A 24,279-nucleotide genomic window follows, 5' to 3' on the forward strand; every position below is an offset into this window, starting at 1 on the left:
ACATAGCAGAGTGACTGCCAAAGGTGAGTCATGTGTGGGTGGGTCAGATCCTGATTTAATGGTGCATCCTCACCTGGCATTGTTGTCAGGGATTTTGCATAAATTGCTTAGATGTAGCTCGTGATGTTTACATGTCTGGCTTGGGCATGTAATCAGCAGAAAGTAACCAAACAGGTAAAACAGGATTCATAATCAGGAGAATGTCTTCACATAAACAAATATCGATGCTGAAGCATTTGCTGAAAGAAATGAAAAACCCGGTGTAGAAATACTTGCCTTGGATTTAAACATATTTAGCAATTGCATATGCTAACCTGAAACAATACTGTATTGCTTTTAAAATAGTGTAGTAATTCATAATAAATGTATGGAGAGAAGGAGCACTAAAATTAGGAGCCAGAAAGAAAATTACAGCTTGACAAGCAGCATACTGTACTCAGTTACACTTAAGAAACTGTAGAAATCTCCAGAGTGGCAAGGTATGGTGTATCTAGCAATTAGCAGAGGAATCTTCCAACTACTACCTGAATTTAATGCAAAATAATATCTCAGCTTAATTACAGTCAACAAAATATTATCTATGTGGTTGGGGCTCCTGCTGCAAAGAGAAAACTGGTCATGGTATTATAGATCACATGAAGCCAAGCTCAGCTGTTTTCCTGTCATTGGACTATGCAGTGAACAATAAGGAGTCACCATGATACTGTAGAAAGATTCGTTCCAATCCAGAAAATGTAGCTTCAGTGGGGAAAAAAACTCTCTCTTTGTCTGGGATGACTGACAGTACCTATTAAGTATTACTTTTTAGACATTTACTGCGTTAACAATGAAGAAAGGGAAACTGGCAATAGAAAGCAATTAAACTCAGAATTTCATTATACAGAACATTGAATTAAAATAGGAGTGACCTCTTATAAGTCATCTTTGATACACTCAGAATTGACATAAATAAAAGCTGAAAAGTGATTAATAAACTTAATGAAATTAGAAGTTTAAGACATTTAATGCCTGATTACAGAAGGCAGAATGCATATATGCTGAACAATGTAACAAAATGTTTAATATTTAGGGGATTAAAGTCAGAACAGTAAGCAACATCTGGTCATTAGGAGTCTGCCTGATAGCCGGAGTGGTAATTAGGCAGCAAAAGTCATAAAATCTAGCACAGTAAAATCCCTTTTAAAAAGAAGATGTGCAAGACAGCTCGGCACCTGTTTGCAAAAGGCAGTCCATCTTCACTCCAGCATCCCCTGGAGCACCTGCACTGGTGGTTGAGGAAGGTGCTCTGGCTGCCAGAAAGGGATGCAGGTGCTGAGACGCGTGCGTGCCTGAGCTGCCAAAGGAGCAGCCAGTGGGAATGGCAGTAGCAGCCATCTCAGTCCCCTTGGGTACTGGCATGGGGGGGCCTCTTTGCTGCCTCAAGTGAAATGTGTCCCTTAATATCTCTGAGCCAGGGAGGCTTGGGAGCCCTCGGTGCTGGTGAGGAGATGCTGATCACTCTAGTTGCTACATCAAAGTGCTTCACCAGGCACATGACAGGTAGAGCTGCTCTTAGGTCAGCACTTCTCAGAGGCTGCTACAGCTCAGCTTCCCCTGGCACCAAGGCTGGACCACACTGCCTGGGCTGGACAGCCTGTCATCTCCTTCACTGTCGCAGGATGAGTGCATGTGGGCTCGCGGCCATGCAGACAGGCTTTTATTGCACTAGGTTTTTACACTGGAAAGAGCGTGACTAATTGTGGGCATTTTCGTTTCCCTCACTCAGCTTCAGATGTTACATGCAGACCAACTCTGGCGCAGTATTTTTTCCAGGGCCTAATGCGCATATGCCTCTTATATTTGACTTCTCAGTTATCTCATTTCTTGACTTACATTGTACTGTAATGTTGCCTAAAATGCAGCATAAACCTAAACAAATAGCACATGGGTTGTAGTTTAGCTAATTATAATTTCACAATCCAGCCATTTTGATTGGAATTTCAGAAATGTGAATTACATGTATTCTGTGAGCATTGAGGCTGGGTTGACATGCTGTGTGCTCTCAGAGAGTTCTTCACCAAATGAGTAATGCTGAAAATCAGTCTCAACATTTTGCAACAATGTTTGGTTCTTGGTATTTTGCATAAAACACAACATGCAGATTCAGAAATGAAAGAACATTCAGTTCCTGTAACGTGAGTCACGAGGAGGTGGTACGTGATTGAGAATATTATCTGTTTTATTGCCTCTAATTTAATCAGTGAGTAGAATATTCTATTCATTAAAAACTAATGCTGTGCAGTCTTTGTACATGGGTTTTATCTGAAATAAATCTATGTTTTCCCACTGCAGTCTATACAGCTTCACCACTTTCTAGAATTAGAAGTTCATCTTACATTTCTGTAAAGCTGTATTAACTGATAATGGGCTCTTCACTTGTATCTGTCAGGTGAGCAGCATCATTGCAATGTAGTCTTTTGTAGTTGCTTTCACTAACTTCTGTTTAGGTGATCTTGCAAGGAAGCTAAGGTTGTTAAGGGAAGGAAGGAAGGTCAGTAATTCCAGTTTCACCAGGAAAAACCCCTTGCTGTGTTAGTGGTGCTCTTGGCTGAAGCTTCTGGCATTGGACTAACTACTCTGAAGTCCACCTGACTGCACTGGTTTCCTGCCATACTTGAAACAGGGGCTCCTAAACCAACTGCAGGACTAGCTCTGTTCAGGATGTGACAAAAGGCATTGGCCGGATGAATTGCTTTCTAAACTACCGGAGCAATCACAAATTCTCATTTGGAAAGCTAATACGTTTAGCCAAGTATTGGCTTCTTGTACGTGCGGTGTTTCAGAGAATCAGGCAGTTGGGCATTTCAGTAGCGATATCTTAGAGGGATGTATCCTATGTGGGGAGGTCTGCACTGGTTGCCTTGCAGCGTAGTTCCTTTCCTGGCTGCAGTGGTAATATTGAATACGCAGGGCAGATGTAAGAGGGATGTGGTTTGACAGATTTAGTACACTTCTAACTGTGAAGAAACTGTCCTTTTTACAGGTGGGTAAAGTCATGCTGTGCAGGAATGGGAACTTTATTGTTCCAAGCACAGGCTTCTTTGGGTTGTTCAAGCTCTTAGCTTTGCTGGTTTAGGATCTTTCATCAAATCAAATACTCAGGGGGAGATAAGGTATTCTTCTGACATTCAGCCCAAGTACTCAGTGTAAGAACTAATATTTTCACAGATACTCGATTTTTGCAGGACACCAGTTCAGACACAAACATCCTTGGGCATAAAAAGGTCTTGCTCACCTGAGTGATTCCATGCATGATAAGGCACACAGGTTGCTGGTGTGAAGAGCAAATGGCAATGCAAATCCTGTGTTCCCCTGATAGATGACTATTGCTTTTCTTTATTACAGCAAAACCTGAGATTCTCACTCTGGATATACTTAGCAATGGTATTCTCCAGTGCGTAGCAGCTGGATTCCCAGCCCCTACCATATACTGGTATTTTTGCCCAGGAACTGAGCAGAGGTGAGTTAAGTAAACAAGAGTCTCCAGAGGTTATTTATGTGCGACACACCCAATTGCTAATTAAAAATTAAGAACATGGAATGACTTCGTAATAGTTATATTCGAATGTTGCACTGTGTCTTTCATCCTTTTTGGCATTGCCTTATTTGCAGTAGTTTGTGAGAAGGTAGGGATATGTTTCGTTATTCTCCTTTGCATTCTCTCCTTGAAAGGGGAATAACCAACACTTTCTGCTGCGTAAAAGTGAAAGCCAAACTTTCTGCTGCAAGCTAACTATGGTTTGTATCAGCTTGGCCCCAAATGACACATGTTCTACGTGCAATTTCACAGAGCGGCAATCACAGAATCACTTGTGAATATGGCTGTTATAATTTGTTTCATTGTGTAATGAAGTAATTTTTCCAGACATAATGTAATTAGATTTCTGTTCACATGAAACATATGACAAGTAAACAAGTCTAGAGTTGTTACAAATAAAGCCGGATGTTTTTAAAAGCAGGCATTTTAAAGAAGATTGTAGAGTTTCACTGTGAAGTGGAGCATTTGTGAAGCAAGTTTCAAGGTTTTTCTTGACTTCCCCCGTAGTAATAGATCTCGTACTAGCAAGTCATGGGTCTCCTTCCCACCAGTGTAATTTGTTTTATGTCTAAAATAATTGTTATTTCCTTAATGGTTTCAAATAGTACCTTTTTTAAAATCTTAGATGTGTGCTTATGTAGTAAATATGTGACATATGAAGGAGAAGCAACATCTTGGGAGAAAAGAACTGGCTGTTTTCTGACTGCATATAAGCTTGGTGGTGCTTTATGTACATCATGGACTTTTTTTGTGCAGTAATAAGATGATGCTTGGGGAACATTTACAGAAGTGGGTATAGACCACAACTGCTTGACACTGAAGTTGAAAATGAATGTTGAATGGTATAAAACCCACAGGGAAGTTACAGACCTGTAGGTATGTCTAATCAAAAGCAAATGCAGACACCGTGGTCTCTAGTGGGGCCAGGGTAGGTGTAAGTATCCATTTCTCCCACTACATACAAGACCATGAGACCCCATGAGTCAGCTGTTTCAAGGTTAATATCTTCAGCCAAATCCCTTTGTAGACCAGTGTAGTTCCATTCTCTGTTGGTCTGGCACTTCAGGTAGCAATCCATTGCAGGTAACTGTCGGTATTGTTTCTCCAGGTGTTTTGATTCACCAACAATATCCCCCATGGATGTCAAAATTGGTTACACAAATTCATCAGCACTGTCATTTGAGCGAATCCTGGTTGAAAGCACCATTAACGCCAGCATGTTCAGGAGCACCGGCACCGTGTGCTGTGAGGCCTCCAGCAATGGGGACAGGAGCTCTGCTTTCTTCAACTTTGCTATTAAAGGTAACGTCCAGGCTGAATGAGACCACGAAACATGGATGGTGTTTAGCTCTTCCTGTAAAAGGATTTTAAGTGTTTTTGCCATAAGAAAGTTTACAGTACTGTGGCTGAGCACGTGATAACGTACTACATTGCATGTTCTGCCTGTCAAAGTATTGCTTTAATTTTTCAGTGACTATTGTGGTACTGTCTTTTTAAGGCACCTGTTCTGCAGTGCAGTAGGTATGTGGGTTTCTTCTGTCTGTGCAGCACAGGGGAAAACCACTTACAGCATTACTCTGGCTTTCCCTCTCTCTCTCCCTTTTGTTTTCCTGTCATTGTCTGTTTTGAGTATTTAGGCCATCACTTCTTTTTTTAAAAGAATGATTGCATTTTATTTTAGGTTTTTACAATATCTCAGGAAAAATGCTGTCCCCAGCTTGCCTGGAGCTTAAGTGTCCTGCTGCTATAAAAGAAGTAACAGCAACAACATGCTGCAAAAGGGCTTATGAGTTTTGTAGTGGTATTTGTAGGTTTGTGGGGGAGAAAAAACCACTAGAACATAGATGATTTGAAATGTGTTTGTAAAGCTGTGCTCTTCTTTGCAAAACCAAATGTTCTGCTTATTTTTTTTTCCGTTACAGCCAGATAGAACATACAAACAAATACGCCAGATTTGGGGCAGATGGGTTGTAGTGGAATGGTATTTCTTCACTACTTGACACAACCTCTCCTTGTGAAGACTCTGCTGTAGGGATCATACTTAGGTGGGGGGCAAAGGGGAAGAGAAAAAATTGGGGCTTCAGATAAAAGCTTCTTTCTTTAACCTAACTTGACTGAGATCATGCAAAGCCCTTGCATTACCTGATCTTAGTGCCAAACCTCGTGAATTAATGAAGCTGAGACTCCGAAGGCATGAACTGGGTGGTTTCTGTGCCAGCTCCATCTCCCACAGCTCTTTCAGGAAAGACATTCTGACACACCTGGAGCACATCTGGGAAAGTCAAAACTCCAAACTGTATTTTACAAAGAAGAACCAAGGAAAGGTGCTCACCTGCATCTTTTTAATTTAGTTTTTCTCGTTCAGTATTTTAAGGAGAATTTTCTGTTTCTTTCCAGAGCAAATCCGTACCCATACCCTTTTCACCCCTCTACTAACTGCATTTGGAGTTGCTGCAGGACTGATGTGCATCATAGTCATGATTCTGGTGTACATATATTTGCAGGTAAAATCAGAAGCCCCTTTGCCCAAGTTAAAAAAGCGTGTGTGAGCTGCTTGCAGAGTCCTCAGTAGTCACAGCTGGTCTCTTTCTTTTCCAGAAACCCAAGTACGAAGTTCAGTGGAAAGTTGTTGAAGAAATAAATGGAAACAACTATGTTTACATAGATCCAACGCAACTTCCTTATGATCACAAATGGGAATTTCCTAGAAACCGTTTGAGTTTTGGTTAGTTTAGATTTATTTAACTTCATCTGCAAGGTGAAACCTTCAGGTCTCATATGAGACTTTGGTCAAACACAGCAGGGTTTTGTCACAAAGATGTGCAATAATGCAGATAATGATAATTGCTCCTTCTTGCCTTGGGACAAAAGGCAAGCAGACATGTCTGCAATAGCTTCCTTGATATCATATAATAAGATGTTGAGCCCTACAGGAGGAAGTACTCAGAGTTGTTACAGAGTATTTTGTTTGCTTTATTAGGTAAAACCCTTGGCGCCGGAGCTTTTGGAAAAGTTGTTGAAGCCACTGCTTATGGTTTATTTAAGTCTGATGCTGCTATGACAGTAGCAGTAAAGATGTTGAAAAGTAAGTTGCTGTAGTACACGATACCATTTTTTCTCTCTTCTCTCTTGGTTGGTGGGTTACATACTGAACATTGTGCTTTGCCTTGCAGCAAGCGCCCATTTAACGGAAAGGGAAGCCTTGATGTCAGAGCTTAAAGTGCTGAGCTACCTTGGAAACCACATCAACATCGTGAATCTGCTTGGAGCTTGCACTATTGGAGGTGGGGTTGTCTACAGATTATTGGTTGTTTCTGTTCTTTTTTATTGCCGGGAGGATGAATTTTGTGAAGAAGAATCCAAGGTGCAGCTCTAAGTGTAGAAATCTTAAATACATTTCATGCTTAGACATGTTGCAGATCATCATGATTATCATCTGTGATTTACTGAATCTAGATTTTAGGCTCATTTTAAAAACAGTAGTAAGACTACTGTAGCTTCAGCTGAACAAGAAGGTTGCTTTTATTCTCTTTCATGTGAACCATTGTGTGCTTTCTTCTGGAGAGATGACAAAATGTACAGCATAAACTTTTTCCTCCATCACATTGTTTCTCATTAATGAGAACTGGTTCCTTGTTGGTATCCTAGGTGAAGTCAACAGGCTTGTCTTCTGTAGCCTTCCAGCCTTCTGTTTAAATGTATCTGCTGCAAATATATCTGCTAAGGCACCACTAAAGGTACAAATTCTAAGCAGCAGAAAGTTGAGAAAAGTAGTTTTGGAAATAAAGAATTGCAAAACCCTAATGTTTCACATTTAGTATAAACTTCATAAGTTTGTTTTCATACATAATAAAAGCTACAAAACCCCTGAAGTGTCAATAGAGAGTGATAGAAACTTGTATTTTTAATTTATACTCATTTTAATATGAAAGATGGTACTGCTTCTTACACATTTTTCAAAGAAAAGGGGCTTGTAAAAATTCATAGTTTTAGACAAAGGCAAAGCATTTCTCACAATTAATGATTTAAAAATAGGATGAAACTATTTTGTTCAGGCAGCCAGCTAAGTAGACTCACTGGCCCAAGTGCATGTTTCTCTCAGTGGAAAAAATGTGGTGTCTGTAAGAAAATCACACCACAAACACTTGTTTTGCTTTGTGAAAGCTATAATTTTTAACTGTAGAGAAATGGAAATAAACCAGTGAGGTTAGGCAACAATGATACAGAGTAAACTTAGAGATGAAATAACACGCAGTGTAATTACATATTCAAGCTCTGTAGCTGGAGTCATTCACTCAAAAGACATATATTTGATCTATAAACATCCTTGCTGAAGATGACTTGATTCCCTTTTCTGATTTCATTTTAATATTCTAAGACCTTGTGCAGTGTAGTTTTCTGTTGCAGCAGGCTGTTCTGTTTGAATGATTTTTCCTATTATACTGCAGAATATAACACTCTACATCATTTCCAAAACATTACTGAAGTAGTGTGAAGCTCTGCTGTAAACAGAAGTGAATCAAAAGGATTAATGTTTGAAGCTTGAATTACTCTTAATGTTTGGAACAAATAACTTCCTTCAGGAAGTGAGCAAAATCAAACAGATGTGTCTGGCCAGAACCATTATCGCATGAAGAAAAAGACTTACTTGTTTAATTTTTGTACAATCCAATGCTGTTGAGGGGCAGAACATTAATTGGGACACAGCTTTAGCTGGACCACAGTTGTTCATCTGTGAAAGGGAAGATGCTCGGTTACTTTTCTATAACTTTTCAAGTCTAGACAGTGCTAGGCAGTGTGATTTTTTTTAATAGTCCAGCCTGTGTGCTTCACTGAATGCTAGCTTTATGTAGGGTTTTCTGCTTTAAAAACAATACTCACCAGCTTTCTAAACCTTACATGCATCTACAGGTCCCACTCTAGTCATTACAGAATATTGCTGTTATGGTGATCTTTTAAATTTTCTGAGACGGAAACGAGATTCATTTATTTGTCCAAAACATGAAGAACATGCAGATGCAGCTGTTTATGAGAACCTTTTGCATCAGTCAGAGCCTGCAGCGTAAGTATGACCCACTGAAATGTACTTGTGTTTTTAGAAGATTGGGAAGGAGGAGATATCAAAGTTTATTAGAGATAAGAGGTGTGGAGAAACATTTAATGCAGCAGGCTTTGGAGATTCTTGGCTGCACAAGAAAACAATTTAATTAATAGGCTATTTGTTCAGGGGGTGGTTTATTCCAACAGAGTGTCATTATATACAGAGTGGATTGTATGCGCTCTGTTTTACTTGTTTATCAAATTTCTGCAGTTATTTCGTGCACTTCCTTGGCTCCAATCTTTGTACATATTTGTGTTTATTGATACTGTTAAACTTCGGTAGTGCTTATTTAGCAGCTTGAATGACAGCTTCCCCGGTGTCGGGCTGTTAGTGCCCTGAGTTCTCCCAAGTTCCTGCCTTCAGAAATAACTTTTTACAAAGTCAAACCACTGTCTTACAATGTCAGCGGCAGGCTGCCACTGACAGCTCACTACATTTTGTGGTGAAACAACCTGTGTCATGACTCTGAGATTGCTCTTGTACTTAATTCATCTGTATATTTTTAACTACTGTGTTTTATATACCATCCCAGAGTTCTTTCCAAGGGCGTTTCCAAGCAGATTTCCTTCCGTTTGCAAAGTGAGAGAGACAGCTTACCAAAACCTAGGGGCTATTACAATATCTGCCCATTCTACATTTTAGTCTGTTTATTGCCCCAGTGGGCCCATTACTTTGTGTTGGCAGTCACAAAAGAAGCAGGCAGACCCAAGGAGTTGGAAAAGTTCTTTATCCCAGCAAGGTGTAGCCCTGGTGAAGCTGTTTGTGCTGTGGTAATAAATGGATAGCTGGTGATGCCCCAGAGAGGTTGGGACCGCTGTGGAGATGAACATAAGGCTGTGATTTGCCATTGGAGGTTGTGCCCTCTGTTCAGTGAAGGGATCTTGCTGTTTAAGCACAGTTCATAAATTGAGTTATTAGCAGCAGAGTATTTACAAAATTCTCGTGGTAGTGTTTACTGCTGCTGAATGTGTCAGATGTGTTTATGATGGTAACTAAAGCTATTGGTGATCTCATTGCTCCTTCCTATGTTAGCTCTGTGGCTGCATTTATTGTTCTTAAACTAAGCAGATGTTTCAGGCTAAGGAAGTATATGAATTCCAATGGCAATGAAGTGAAAAATGCCAAAGTACATCCATCATTTCTAAAGGTGCCTAACTGTATATTTATAAACCATATAGTATGAAAATCTGTACATTTGAATTATATATAGAAATAAGAAAATTTAAACTTAAAAGAATGTAGCAGATGGCTGTCCCAAGCCTCGGCTGATTTTTTGAAATACATACGAATCCCCTATGGAACTTGGGAATTTCTGAATTTAACATTTTTTACCATTTGTCTTCTGCATTTCAATTGCCAATTGAGCTGCTGAAATATTCTGGTAGAAGTTGGCCTAAGGAGAAAAAGGAAGCACTAGCAGATCCTGTGAAACATCTGGATGTTAATTTATAGAGAGTGAGGTCTGTATAAACAGTATTCATGTGAAAGGTTTTGCTTGCTCACCTGAGCCAAACTCAAACTTTGAGGTGTATCATTAACTGTACCAACAAACCTCCCTTTCTGTACAGGCATTTCCTCATTTTTTTCACACACCCATGAATTTCCAATCAATTGATCATTTGTAAAGCAATTATTCAGAAGGTTGGCCTGATGTTGGCTTTTTTCTTGGATGGCTTTTGGGACCTTTTTCACTAAACTATGTTTCTTTTGTTCTGCTGCCTCTTACAGTGATGTTGCCAATGAGTACATGGACATGAAACCAGGAGTGTCATATGCAGTCCCACCAAAGGCTGACAAAAAACGACCTGTGAAGTCTGGTGAGTTCAGTGGCAAGGAATTCTGTTTGCTGGTGGGAGTGCAGGAAGAGGGGTTTCATGGATTTGTTCAGTTTTAGCATATTTGTCTTTTGTGAATGGGGATGCGTAAAACTCAGTAATAGGTGTGAGGAGGCTTGAAAAAGAACAGTATGCTCAATTACAGTGTCTTGTATTTCTTCACACTTAAATGGAGTATCAGGATTATTTTTTTCCTTTTTGGTGATGGGCTATTTATGTGATTCTAGACTGGTACTTACTCCAGTCACTGTTTTGTTTAATGTCAAAACAACTCTACATGATTTCTACATGATTACACTTGCTTAACTCAAAAGCTGTTGTTGTTTATATTGTGTAGGATCCTACACTGATCAGGATGTTACCCTTGCTATGCCGGAAGATGACGAACTTGCTTTAGATGTAGAAGATCTGCTGAGCTTTTCTTACCAGGTGGCAAAGGGCATGAGCTTCCTTGCCTCCAAAAACGTAAGTTAAGAATTTTTCAGAGATGGACAGAAGCAGTAGATTTGTAATTTATTTTATCATCAGTTTCAGTGTTTTAATGTGATCCATGTGTTTAAATGCTGAATATGTCTATGTTCTTTTCAACAAGCACTGTGAACTGATAGGCTCCCTCTCATACCTGAAGCTTTACCTAGAGTTGGAGTTGTATACTGTGCTTATTGGCCAAAAGTGATGTTTTATATACCATAAAACAGAAGTCAGTGTGAAGCAGTGCTGTTGTGTATCTGCTGTTCAGGCTAGTAGAATCAGAGCAAAGGTATCTATTTGCATGAATTTTAAGCAATGCTGCACTTGCTACTTCTCTCATGTAGAAAATACTGCCTTAAATAGGGGAGACACCACGATGTGTGCTTTTTTTTGTAAGCAGGGCTTAATTCACAGGAAATATCTTGATTTTTAGTTTTCTGGAAAGATAAAATCAGCTGAGAGACCCACAAAGAATATTCATTGATTACACTGAGCATAATAGACATTCCTCTGCGTTTTGTAGGAGAGGTGTTGCATAACAGAAAGGGATTTATAAAGAAGTCTTAAGCACAGCATAATTAGTATCTTCCTATGGTTATTCTTACATTTTATTTCAAAAATGCCATTTAACATGTAAACATTATGACTAATGTAGCTACTACAAGTGTACCTTATTTAATAAAGTGCAAAAGCAAACTTAGGCAATTTAAGGAAAGGAAGGCAGGCCTGGACTCCTGTGTTCCTATTGGGAAATATGTCTCGAACTCTGCTGTGAGGAAAGTGCACATTAAAACTTGCTTTTGCACTTGTTTTTTTTTGTCCCACTGTTCTTTCTTCCAAACCAAACCATGAACTTCCTTTAGTTTATTTTTCATCTATCAACACATTCAAAACAGGCCTGATATGCAAACATATCATATTACAGACGATGCACAGGTTCACCATGCTCCTGCATCCTTCGCTGTTGAGGACATCCAGTGCTTAGCACACATATTCTGTATTTCTTCTGTTTTCCTAAAGAGTAGCCCACAGATCCACTATGTATTATTCCTGGTGACTTTTTCTTTATAGTCTTTCCATTTTTACAGACACCGTGGCACTGAATAGCAAAGGCAGTAAAGAATATAACATCATCTCACCCTGAGGATGGGAAGTAATGCACAGCATTGCTTTGGCAGTGCCGAGTTAACATCTGCATCACAGAATTAAATTGCAGTGCACTAATATGTTACTGGTCCTCTTTAGTTGTTGTATACTTACATTCTTTTAGCTCCAGCATGTAAATTAGTTAATGCAGAGTGGGCTGATGGATAAGGTGCCTCAGATTGCCTCATCTTTGAGGCAGGAGGGTCCGTGAAGACCAGCACGCAGAGTGCCCAGCTGCTCTTCTGCAGCTTGCTTGTGTGTCAAGGCTGCGCAGGAATGGGGTCAGGAGCTTGTTCTGGGAGGGTAACTGCCTTAAGCACACGGTGCCTTAATCACAAGACAGAGCTTCATCCCTTGGACAAAGTCTCTATTCATTGCGAACTGCACTGGTTCTGGAGGGACAAGGCAGAGTCATACTGACTCTTGGCCATCGCTTTGCCTTACTGCTTCAGTGCTGTATGACAGCTTTACATATGCAAAGTGCAGAATGCGTTGTATAAGGAGGTGAATGAGAGCCCACCAAAACAGTGGAACTATTAAAAATAGTTCCTTGTGTAAGCATGCCGAAGGGACAGAGATTAAGTTACTTGTGCAATTTGCAGTTACTTTCTGACCTTGATTTTTGTAACTCATGATATTTTGATATTTTTTGGTTAGAAATGCCAAAAGTTTTGTATTTCAAGGAAAAAAGAAAAATTGAACTATCTTCAGTTATTTTTTAGACAGCTGTGGCCTGCGTGCTAAATACTATCAGTAAAGCTGAAGCTTAATACTCTCCAGATGAAAAAAGAAGTCACTTTTTTAGAGAATCACCTTCATTCTCTAACAAACACACATGGCCTCCACAGTTTTATGCAAAGAAACACAGCTGCTGGGGAGCTCAGGCACCCTTCTGGAACTGCAGTTCCCAACACATGCTGACTGCTCAAGTAAAAACTGGAATATAAAGTGACTAGGTCACTGAATGCATGACTGTCTGTTGAAAGATACTGGCATGTGGGAATTTCCAGTATTTTAAAATATGTAAGTCTGCTTAAGTTCTCCTAGGTACTTAATAATTCAGCTTTTCCAGAGGAGTATTTCTGTAATGGGATTCAGTTTCTGCATTTGTGTGCTTTCAAGTTGTTACCATAATTTCCCCTATTTTCAGATTTTCAGCACTTTTCTAGAAACAACAATAGTTATTTAATAGAATATTGGGATTATTTTGGAAACAAACCACCTCTGTTTGTCCTGTATTAGGAAACAAGCCAGTGACGATTTTGATAAAAAAGATCAGAAAAAAGTGCATTAAATTTCAGCTGCAAAGTGAAACACTGCAAAATTCAATGACTGCGATTGGTCTTTTCTAAAATAAATGCATAGACAACCTTAATAATGTGGATGGATGTAATTATTGTGAAGATACTATGTCAGAATGTTTAATCATCTGAGTAAGCTTATTAGCACATGGCTTAATTGTGATTTACAGCTTGCCTTAAAATGCATAATACAGCAAGTTACATAGCTAAATAAACATGTAACCAAACAATAGTTATCAATTATCAATTAGTTATGTTTATCATAATAGTTTTGTTTATCAATTAGTTTTATCAATTAGTTTTGTTTGTTTGTCTATTATTTAGTGCATTCACAGGGATCTGGCTGCAAGAAATATTCTTCTAACTCATGGTCGAATTACAAAAATCTGTGACTTTGGCCTGGCAAGAGATATAAGGAATGACTCAAATTATGTGGTCAAAGGAAATGTAAGTATGCATGATACTTTTTATATTTGTTTTAAGTTAAGGGAGTTCCTGTTGTCTTGACGTGCAAAGAAAAGGGTTTTTTTGTTAGATGGAAATCTGGATTTTCCATTTCTGGTATATATCCGTGTTGGCTAGGAGGGGAGACTTCTGACACAGATGTGTGTGCTGACAAAATCCTTGGTATATGTTTGTTACACTGGAAAATATGTGCTCATATTTGAATGTATGGTAGTGGAAGAGGTGTTTTTGCTTCACCAATATAATGTCCAGTCTTCTTACTATACCTGAATGTACTCAAAGTTACTGCTCTGTAAGTAATTGCTAGTTTTGTCATGGAAATGCTCCGGTATCCTGGTCCTAAATTTTGGAATTATTTGGGAACTTTTTCCCTGGGCATTGCACTATTTGTCCATTATTGAAATAGTTTATCTTAAAAATATCTGAATAATCAGGGGTTTGCAGCTTTTCCTTTTCTGTAAGGGATCACTCCAGACAATGAAAACTGAGTTCCAAAGTGTGAATTTACTGATTAGAGCATCAATGGGAGGCAAAACCACCTTGGTTTTCTCTGATTCCATGTAGAAATCCTAACCTTGTATGTGTAACAAACACAGCTTTAGCTTGCAGCTATAGTTCAAACCCTGTAACAGCGTTGGAACAAGACAATATATTTTGATGAGCAAAGTTAAAACTTCCCATGAAGAAGAGCACAAATCTCACGGGTACCTATTAAACCTCTGGAGGGGTACAAAGGTGCTTTGAAGTGATGCCGATCACCTTGGCAGCATTTGCAGTCCCCTTTGAAGTGCCAGTGTGGTAAAAAGAGCCCTCCTACAAAATAAAATTGAGCTTGTCTGTGGTTAAACTGGAGAAGTGTGTATGAAGTATAGGTTTTTTGCATCTCAAACTGATTTTATGCTGCCTGGCTTAGTGTTTTAAGCCTGTGTCAGATAGGTGCAGCCAGTTGGCTGCCTTCAGAGTACATATGCTTTCACTTGCACTGTTTTTCAAAGGAGAAGATCCATGTTCAGCAAGGCAGCCCTCGTCCCCAGTTCAGCTGAGGGCTCCATGATCTTAATGATCAGGGCCTGGTCATCACTTGGGGACTTGACAACACATGAACTAAAGCTTACCTGTCCTGGCTTTGGCAAGCTGATAAAGACAGAAAATCCCACACCTGAGCATTTCTCACCAGAGGGGTTTGCCACTCAGTTAACTTCAGTCAATCCATAGTACCTCAAGTATCTGACATATCTCTGCTGCTGTGCTGTCACCCAGCAGGCCTTGATGTCTCAGCTACCTACAGCATCCTTATTTTAGGCTGTGGGACTGACAGGTTTATTGGTTTTCTTCAAAACAATGTCACTACCAGCAACTGATTGCTTAGAAGTTGAGGTTAGGGAACAATAGGAGCAGAAATAATTCATGAATGGCTGCTGTGACAGAATACTGAGTAGCATGTAGTGTAACCAAGCTACTTTCAGGCACACAGGCAAGTCAAGAGCTGCTTGATCATAAAGGCTCCTGGGAGTAGGAAGTTCAGACCAGCAGCTTAGGAGGGAAATGTGCAGTTGAGTTTTGTCTGGGCTGTCCTTTAAGTTTCCTGGGTTCATAGAATCACAGAATCATAGAATGGTTTGGGTGGGAAGGAACCTTCTAAGATCATCTAGTCCAACCCCTCTGCCATGGGCAAGGACATCTTTCACTAGATCAGGGTGCTTAGAGTGCCATCCATCCTGACCTTGAACATCTCCAGTGTTGGAAATGTCCAGATGAAGTATCCACCACCTCTCTGGGCTACCTGTTACAGTGTCTCACCATCCTCATCATAATTTTTTTTCCTTATTTTTAATTTTAATCCATGCCCTTTCTGTTTAAAACCTCTGCTCCTTGTTCAGTCATCACAGGCCCCAGTAAAAGGTCCCTTTCCATCGTTCTTATAAGTCCTCTTTACATATTGAAAGGCCACAATGAGGTCTCCCTGGAACCTTCTCTTCTCCTGACTGAACAACCCCAGCTTTCTCAAACTTTTTTCATATGAGATGTGTTCAAGCCCTCTGATCATTGAAAGAAAGAGGTCTGGTTTCTTCCAAAGCATGACAGATGTTTAGGACAGAGGCCTGACCTGCTACTACAGTCAGACAAGGAAAGGGCAAACCAGGGAGAGGAAGGTGGAAACAAATGCAAAGGCTTTCTGTGTCCTTTCTTCTGCTCCAGTTAGCATTCACGAGGGATGTGTCTATTCCCATACAAATTTATGCAAAATCACAGAATCATAGAATTGTTTAGGTGGTAAAGACATTGAGATCATTCCCTCCAGTCGCTAACCCAGCACTACCAAGTCCACTAAACCATGTCTCTAAGCCCCACATCTCCATGTCTTTTAAATATGTCCAGGGATGGTGATGCCATCACTTCCCCAGGCAGCCTGTTCCAATGCTTGACAACCCTTTTGGTGAAGAATTTTTCCTAATATCCAGTCCAAACCTCCCCTGGCACAATTCAAGGCCGTTTTCTGTGGTCCTGGGAGAAGAGACAGATCCCCACGTTGCTACAGCCTCCTTTTGGGTGGTTGCTGAGAGCACTAAGGTCCCCGCCAGCCTCCTTTTCTTCAGGATAGACAGCCCCAGCTCCCCTCAGCTGCTCCCTGTTGGGCTTTATGTTCCAGACTCTTCACTACCTTCATTGCCCTTCTCTGGAAACACTCCAGCACCTGAATGTCAGTGTTGTACTGAGAGGCCCAGAGCTGGACACAGGATCTGAGGTGCAGCCTCACGAGTGCCAAGCACAGGGGGACAATCACTGCCCTGGTCCTGCTGGCCACACTATTGCTCATACAGGCCAGGATGTCTTTGACCTTCTTGGCCACCTGGCACAGCTGGCTCATGTTCAGCTGCTGTCACCAACATTCCCAGGTCCTTTTCTGCTGGAGAGTTTTCCAGCCACTCTTCCCCCTGCCTGTTGCACTGCAGGGGGTTGATGTGACCCCTGTGCAGGATCCATCACTTGGCCTTGTTGAACCTCATACAACTGGCTTGGCTCATCAGTCCAGTTTGTCCAGATACCTCTGCAGAGCTTTCCTGCCCTCCAGCAGATCAACACTTCTGCCCAATATATATATATAAATAGTTATTATTTTTATTTGAATTTAAATTTTTCTGCTGATAGACTGAGGAGCTAATGCAGGTGTATTGACTGTAGATTAAAGCCTTGAAGCATCTTGACTATGTGAATCTCATTTGTGTGCCTGTGCCAGCCAGTCCACCAAAGCTTACGTGCTTAAGGAACCATGCTTACTTACATTATTTTCTTCTGACATCCTGATATCCTTTATTAACTAGACAGAAAGAATCAAACAGCATCCAGAAAATCAGAGTACAAGGAACTGTATTAGCTTGGTAGACCCACAGAAAGATGGATCACTAGTGATGCAGCACTTGGAGAGTCTAAAATGCTGAAAGTTTTCATTTTTGGTTGGATACTTGTACTTCTTGATTTTAAAAGTATTTGATGCACATCAAAACCAGAAAAAATATTTTATCTTGTCAATTCTTATGTCCATTGTCTTAATTTATTCCCTCTTCCCTGGAAAGGCTCGTCTTCCTGTGAAGTGGATGGCACCTGAAAGTATTTTCAATTGCGTCTACACCTTTGAGAGTGATGTCTGGTCTTACGGGATATTGCTTTGGGAGCTCTTTTCCTTAGGTAAGCTCCTTCAAGATCTCTTCTTCATATCTGTTTCATATTGGGGTTTACTGTAGATGCAGAAATCATGTTGCTCACCTGCTCTCTCAACAGGAAGCAGCCCCTATCCAGGGATACCTGTGGACTCCAAGTTCTATAAAATGATCAAAGAGGGATACAGGATGTTCAGCCCTGAGTGTGCACCACCTGAAATGTAAGTGAGCAACCAGCACCTCTAATCATCCAAACATCAGTAAAGACGTGAAGGAAGGGAAGCTTCTATTCTTGTACCGAGGCTCATTGCACTGCCCTGTTGTCATTTTTTAAAGTTCTTGTCGTGTTTTAAATAATTCATGTACTCTAAGTAGCAGAATACATGCCTGTGTTTTTACAAGCAATGAAATACGCTCATGCCTTGTGCCATCTGATCACTCTGTCATGGCACCTGCTCTCTGTCAATAAATTATTGACAGATCACAGAACATAATTAAACATTTTTACTTCAGATAAAGAAGTCAGTGAGATGTATCACCAGACTGTACAGCATTTGCATTTGTGCTGTACTTCCTGACAGCAAGAGGACTGGCTACTGATCTTCTTTATGAGACATTCCTAACTCACTATTTTGTAAATGGATTGGCATTTAACAAGCTGTCAAAGAAAACGGTGTCCAAAGCCTCCCACTAGTATTGAGTTCTCTGTTGTCCCAAACAGAGGTGTTAGCAGCACCATTCCTGTTCTTCTAGTCATTTAAAGAAGATAGGACACTTTTGTTTTAAATAATAATGCAGGAGAGATAAGAGCTCTAAGGATTTCTTCATGAGCAGTACTTAGTTGTGGTATCTTTACAGGTATGACATAATGAAGAGTTGCTGGGATGCTGATCCTTTACAGAGACCCACATTTAAACAAATTGTACAGATGATAGAGCAGCAGCTTTCAGATAATGCCCCCCGGGTAAGTTATGGATTAAGCAGTTTCAAGCAAGAGGTTATACTGGAGCTGTGAGAAGCAAAGAGCCCAGGCACTTCATTTCTAGTATTATTTATGTAGCTTTGCAGCATCAGTCCAGGTAGTAGGAATGAAGTTTGGGCTATTCCATTAGACAGTAGCTATCTAAGCCCATACCCAAAATTCACTAGCTGGAGAAGATTCTTTACATTATTGATGTTTCTCACTCACAATAGACCTGTCACAACAATTTTGATGTTACCAAGTGCAATGGTACTGCATATATTCATCTTATCCTAAACTATGAAAACTTCTGCTAATCTGGGAAACATCTCAGAAATAAAGTACTGTTACTTTTTTATTAGGAAGCTATTGGATGAAGGGGTGGAGCCTTTAGTGTGCTCTTCTGTATCTTCTCACTTGCTTCCTCTTATACCATTTAAATAACCTTGGAGGTATGTTGTGACAAATTGTATTTGCTGCTCTTTCAGTCACTCCGTGGTGAAAGCTTATTCTGAGCAGGCAACTGGACAAAACAGTCCAAAAAAAAACTGGAGGCACATCCTAAACTTGTATTTTCTCTCTCCACAACTTTGTGTGTTACTAGGGTTTACAAAAGTACGTTTAAAACCTGGTTTAAAAATAAAGCTTCCTTTTACCTTCTGGATGCCTTGGGCAGAGAGTACATGGCTTCCTGACAATTTGGAAAAAGAGGAAACTGAAAGCTGCTGGTGTTCGATTGCATCCTGTAGCATATTTTTGGCAGGTGCAGGCATTACTAAAACAAAAGCAAGAATCTTAAGGAAGAAGTATTAGTGAGGTTTCTGGGGAGCTTTGTAATAACCTGAGCTATTTTATTTTTTGAGCTCAGCTGAAATTTGGCATGCAATTGGAAGTTACAATGTTTTTAGTAATTGAGATTGAGTTTCTTGATTCTTTAAAATAGCAGTTCAGCCCAAGACCTTTTGAAACTGTTTTGATTTGCAAAGAAGCTCCTGAGCTGGAACCCTTCCACAGTAGTGTGTAGTACACAGTGGGAAAAAGCTAAGAAAGGAATGCTCTCCAAGAATGTGTGAAGGGAGCAGTCTGCAGGGTACTGACACCAGTCTTTGGCTTCTGCAGGTTTATGCCAACTTCTCAACCCCACCTTCCAGTCAAGGAAATGCTCCAGATCACTCAGTGAGGATTAATTCGGTGGGCAGCAGTGCTTCATCTACTCAGCCTCTCCTGGTACGCGAAGATATTTGAGTGGCATGTGAAGGAAGAAGAGATCAGATGTGTTAGCTGTTTGTATTGTGCAGGGGCTGAGAGAGGGACAACTTCAATAATTTCTCTTTCTTTTACTCACTACTACCACTGTGTAGCTGAAACATTGTTGTAATACTGTCCTTTACCATGCACTGTTACACATAAAGCTAATCTGCTGAGCACGGTTACAGGCCTCATTGCAGTGTTAATTGAAGCTGTATATATTTCGCTATATTGTGTGTATTTGCAGTAGAGAGCCAGATGTGAAGGAAAAAAAAACAACCAACAAAAGAAATCCTAAGCCAGGGTGTGGAATTAGATGACTATAGATCAAACCAAATCTGCAGTGATTCTTCTCTGGATCTGTGCCTGGAATGCATACAGTCATTTTCTAGTTAATCTTGTTTTTCTGAATTTAAGAAATAAACAAATATTAAGTTAATAGTTTTGTAAACCCTTTCCACATCCAGCTAAGCCTGAGAAGCTTTCCCAGGCAGGTATCATAGGTTGGAGGCCAGTGAGGGTGGTGTATATACCTGGGAAAAAGAGGTGAAGGAACCAAGACCCTTCCAAAGTTGTTCTGTGCAACTGGAAATCCTCCTGGGAGCTCTGGGGTTTAAACCAGAAGAGAAGGGAGGAAGAGCATGGATTTTAATTTTTATTTCCCGCCTGGGCTGTCACTCTTGCTGACCAGTTGCACGGTTTCTATGGATATATGCACTACATCCCACCGGTGCATTCCCTGCCAGGATGAAGCTGCCCATTGCTGGGTCTCACTCCACCATGGAGCCTGAACTGCTCCTGTCCCCCCCTGCCTTGGGTGCCCAAAGACTTTGACATTTGTTTTGCTAATAGCTACATCTAAAGGTGTTCACCAAAGATAGGTGGGCCCTGTCAAAGTGGTCAAAAAAGAGGAGGAAGGCTGCTTCCAGTAAATTGTGTGTCTGGAGAAGAGGCCGTTTAACGAGTCATCTTATCTAAGTGAGAGCAGAGGCAAGGAGTGCTCTCCTGGGGGCCCTTTCTTTATCTCGTCCTACCCAGGTGAATCTTTCCCACAGGCAGTCTTGGATAGTGCTAACAGGAAAGGGCTATTTTCCTCCACCCCAAGTTGTTTCTGTGATAGTCCAGAGATGATAATGAAGAAGAGTCTAACTGGGAAGTGCCAAATTTATAAATTGCATAAAAGAATCCTTTCAGTCTTTGACAGACATGAAGCTTTAGGGTCAGCATCTTTTGAGCCCAGGGCTGTGCTTAAAAGTGTTTTCTAACCCCATTTCTTCTTACCAGGAACACTGCTGGTTCTTTTCTTCCTTTGTTTCTGATCCCTAGAAATAAGTAAAGGCATTGAGAGAAGCATTTCTCAGAGGCAGAGTACTACCTGAGTACCTATTTATTTACAATGCACTTAAGCACTCTGTAACTTTTACTTTACCGGGATTTTGGTTGAGTTTACATTCAGATGTGTAACTAACTGCCCAAATACAAGGTAATTGTAAATATACACACTGGTAGTATATTTTGGGTTACATTGAATACTGCGCTCTTTCTATGACTGTGCATTTGGTTTATTGTTACAGGAGTATGTCTTTCAGAGTTAAATAAAAAATTAGCCATTTGCACTGAACTTACTTAGGCTGTTGCACCTTTCCAAAGCTAGCCATTTGTTTGGATGCACTCTTATGCCTACTAGTTGTTGAGCATTTTCAGTTTAATGCTATAAAAGCTCTCTTGTAACGTGTTGGCTTTCGGAGCAACTGTAGACAAACTAGTTGTTATAGATGTCTCGGTACTTTACAGACACTTAGCTGAAAGAGGTTTGGGTTTTTTCGTTCTTGAAATTTATATTTTTATAATTTGGGGGGGTTTGAAACTTATTTTGCAATGGCTTGGTGTTTTGAATGGGTTTATGCATTGTTTTTGTAAATATGGAAATGTAGCAATAATGTCCTTTTGACTATTCTCAGTCCTTGAGTCTCAAAAATATTTTTATATATATATATATATGCAAAAACTATATGTATAAATATGTAAGTGTTTGAAAGTTTATGAAACACTTACGGATATGTTGCTCAGTTGTAGAATTGCAGTTAGGAAAAGTTCAAATAAATCTGTAAATATGTATTCAAATGCTACCAATGTGTATTTTGTTAAGACAGAATATTTTCACGTAAGTGTTAATAAATTCTTGGGCTGAAGCAAAATCTCAGTGTCTGGCCACACACAGGTCAAGTTTGGCATTCTGAAACACTTTTGCAAATACATGCCAAAATTTTTTACTCTTTATTTGCTATGGAAGTTCTTTACCTGTGAATTTGTGGGACAAATACTTGAAAATTTTGATGCAGCTTTGTTGTGGAAGAAAATTGCAGTTAGAATATTGATTTTGTAGACTGTTGGTGCAGTCTACATGTCATGAATAGTATTTAAAACAAAGATATCTCGGTGTTGCTTAGGGTATGGCTGTAGAGGCACTTGGAGCCCCTTAAAGGCTGCAGCAATGCTGAATATTCCCCCTTCCTTAAACAAGGGTACATGCTCTTGTCCCCTCTTGCAGGCTGGCACAAGAGCTCGTGCTGGGCTGGCCGAGTGCAGCACTGCTGGGAGGCAGCAGGAGACACCTGGGGCTGCTGCGGTGGGAGGGAGGTCATAAAGGGAAAGCTTCCCTTGCTGAGCAGATACTCTGTGTCTTGGTGGGAGACCCTCTGATTTAGTTACTCCAGGTTTGACATCTGTGGCTCCCCTGCTCACACTTGTTCCTGTGCTGCGTAAGAGTTTGCCTGGTTGGTACGTGGTTTAATAGTAGGTTTAGAGCCTATAAGCGTAAGTCTGTAGAATAACCCTACTAAAACCCCTGCTAACTGACATGAGAGACAGACCTCAATTGTTTTGATCCTTAAACATTTCTGTTCTTTCAGCAGACTGCCTTGAAAAGCTCCCCTCCTTCAGCTTCCTTTGTAAAACAGCTTCCTTTTTTTTTTTCTTTTTTTTTTCTTACACATAGGTCTTCACTCTGCTTGTTAAAACTAATTAAGAAAATTATAACCTGGTTTTGTCAGAAGCCATGAGGTACAAGCTTTGTTACAATTGGCATTGTCATTTTTTTTAATAATGCTTCAGAAGATACCAAGATGGTATCTGATTTGGAACCATTTTTTTTCCTGTATTGTCCACCCCCACATTCAAGCAGAGTAGAGTTCATACTGAGGGATTCCTGGAGCTGAATTGTACAAATAATTTGTGAATTCTCATTTAGCATAGCCAAAGGTGCTATTTTATCTATTTATTTGGTTAGCACGTCACTAATTTTATTTTCCTGAAATGTTTCCTGTTCTGAAACACCCTCGAATATTGCATCTCTGCTTTCTGAAAAAAATCTCTCTCCTGTTTTCTTATTACAAGGCTCGCAGTGATTACCACCTCCATTCTTGCTCATGGTCAAACAGCCCATTTCCCTCTGAATTATTTTATTGTGCCAGTTCTAAGCAATAGCTTACATGGAAAAGCACATATTGGCATTAATATGTGTTTTATCTGCCCTTCAAAGCATTACTGTACCCAGATATAAAGAGCAACCAGCACCATGTTACCAGCACGGACCATTGGGACCATGGACCCTCATGGACCAAGTGTCTGAAGGTAGGGTGCAGGAGAGGGGTTCAGGATCTTTACAGTGGTGCCCAGTTACAGGACCAGAGGCACTGGGCACAAATGGCAATGTGTGAGTTTCCCTCAACATCAGGAAACACCTTTTTTTACTGTAAGGGGGACTAAGCACTGGCACAGATTGTCCCAGAGGTTATGGGGGTCTCTGTGCTTGGAGATAATCAAAACCCATGTGAACATGGTCCTGGGCAATGGGCTTAAGCAGGGGAGTTGGGCCAGATGACCTGCCTTCCAACTTCAACCCTTCTGTGATTTTGCAATCAGCCAAGGGCACTTTGGAGAATCTGAGCTGTAAAATGCACTTGGACAGAAGTAGAAAAGAAACACCTCACCCACCCCCCCACCCCCCTTATGCTGAACATTAGAGAATGACGTGTCCTCTGTTCCCTTTACTAACTAAAAAAGAAAATACTTGCAGGCTCTGGGAGAGAAGAGGAAAGATTGTGGAAATGCTAGGGTATACATGGAGTTAGTGATCAGTATCATGTGCATCAGCACCACCAGATTTTTTGTTTCTGTTTCTTCTTCCCATCTCTACATGGGTCTTTGGGAAGGCAGATGGAGATACAATGTTCCTGGGACAAGTCACCAGGGAATGACCATTCATACCCTGGACCAAACTGTTCATAGTGATCACTGGAGAAGTTGGACAACAGCATCCTTAATTCTAGTGTGCTGTAGGCTGAAACCAAAAGAGTAAAATACTTCCCTCTTCCTGTACATGGATTAGGAAACTTCCTTCTTGTCCTGTAGGGTGGTCTGAGTCTCCGTAAGAGGAGAAGGAACAGTTGCATAGACTTTTTAGCTTCTCATTTAGAACTTAAGTTGTAACAAAAATGTGATAATCTACTCTGC

At 40.4% G+C, this 24,279-nt stretch overlaps 1 protein-coding gene across 2 annotated transcripts in view; it reads left to right on the plus strand.

Annotated features, from left to right (window-relative positions):
• The window catches only part of KIT (KIT proto-oncogene, receptor tyrosine kinase), a 55,822-nt gene extending 33,934 nt beyond the window's left edge, over positions 1-21,888 (plus strand). For both annotated transcript variants that reach the window (XM_048304663.1, XM_048304664.1), the window contains 14 exons: positions 3,385-3,499; positions 4,686-4,879; positions 5,975-6,081; positions 6,176-6,302; positions 6,558-6,662; positions 6,751-6,861; positions 8,489-8,639; positions 10,407-10,495; positions 10,851-10,978; positions 13,756-13,878; positions 17,472-17,583; positions 17,677-17,776; positions 18,414-18,519; positions 19,636-21,888. In XM_048304663.1, the coding sequence (XP_048160620.1) occupies positions 3,385-3,499; positions 4,686-4,879; positions 5,975-6,081; positions 6,176-6,302; positions 6,558-6,662; positions 6,751-6,861; positions 8,489-8,639; positions 10,407-10,495; positions 10,851-10,978; positions 13,756-13,878; positions 17,472-17,583; positions 17,677-17,776; positions 18,414-18,519; positions 19,636-19,761 (1,694 nt within the window). In that variant the 3' untranslated portion in view covers positions 19,762-21,888. The remainder of the gene's footprint in view (positions 1-3,384; positions 3,500-4,685; positions 4,880-5,974; positions 6,082-6,175; positions 6,303-6,557; positions 6,663-6,750; positions 6,862-8,488; positions 8,640-10,406; positions 10,496-10,850; positions 10,979-13,755; positions 13,879-17,471; positions 17,584-17,676; positions 17,777-18,413; positions 18,520-19,635) is intronic.
• The last annotated feature ends 2,391 nt before the right edge of the window (positions 21,889-24,279 follow it).

The sequence above is a fragment of the Corvus hawaiiensis genome, chromosome 5, assembly GCF_020740725.1.
Source record: "Corvus hawaiiensis isolate bCorHaw1 chromosome 5, bCorHaw1.pri.cur, whole genome shotgun sequence".
NCBI lineage: Eukaryota > Metazoa > Chordata > Aves > Passeriformes > Corvidae > Corvus > Corvus hawaiiensis.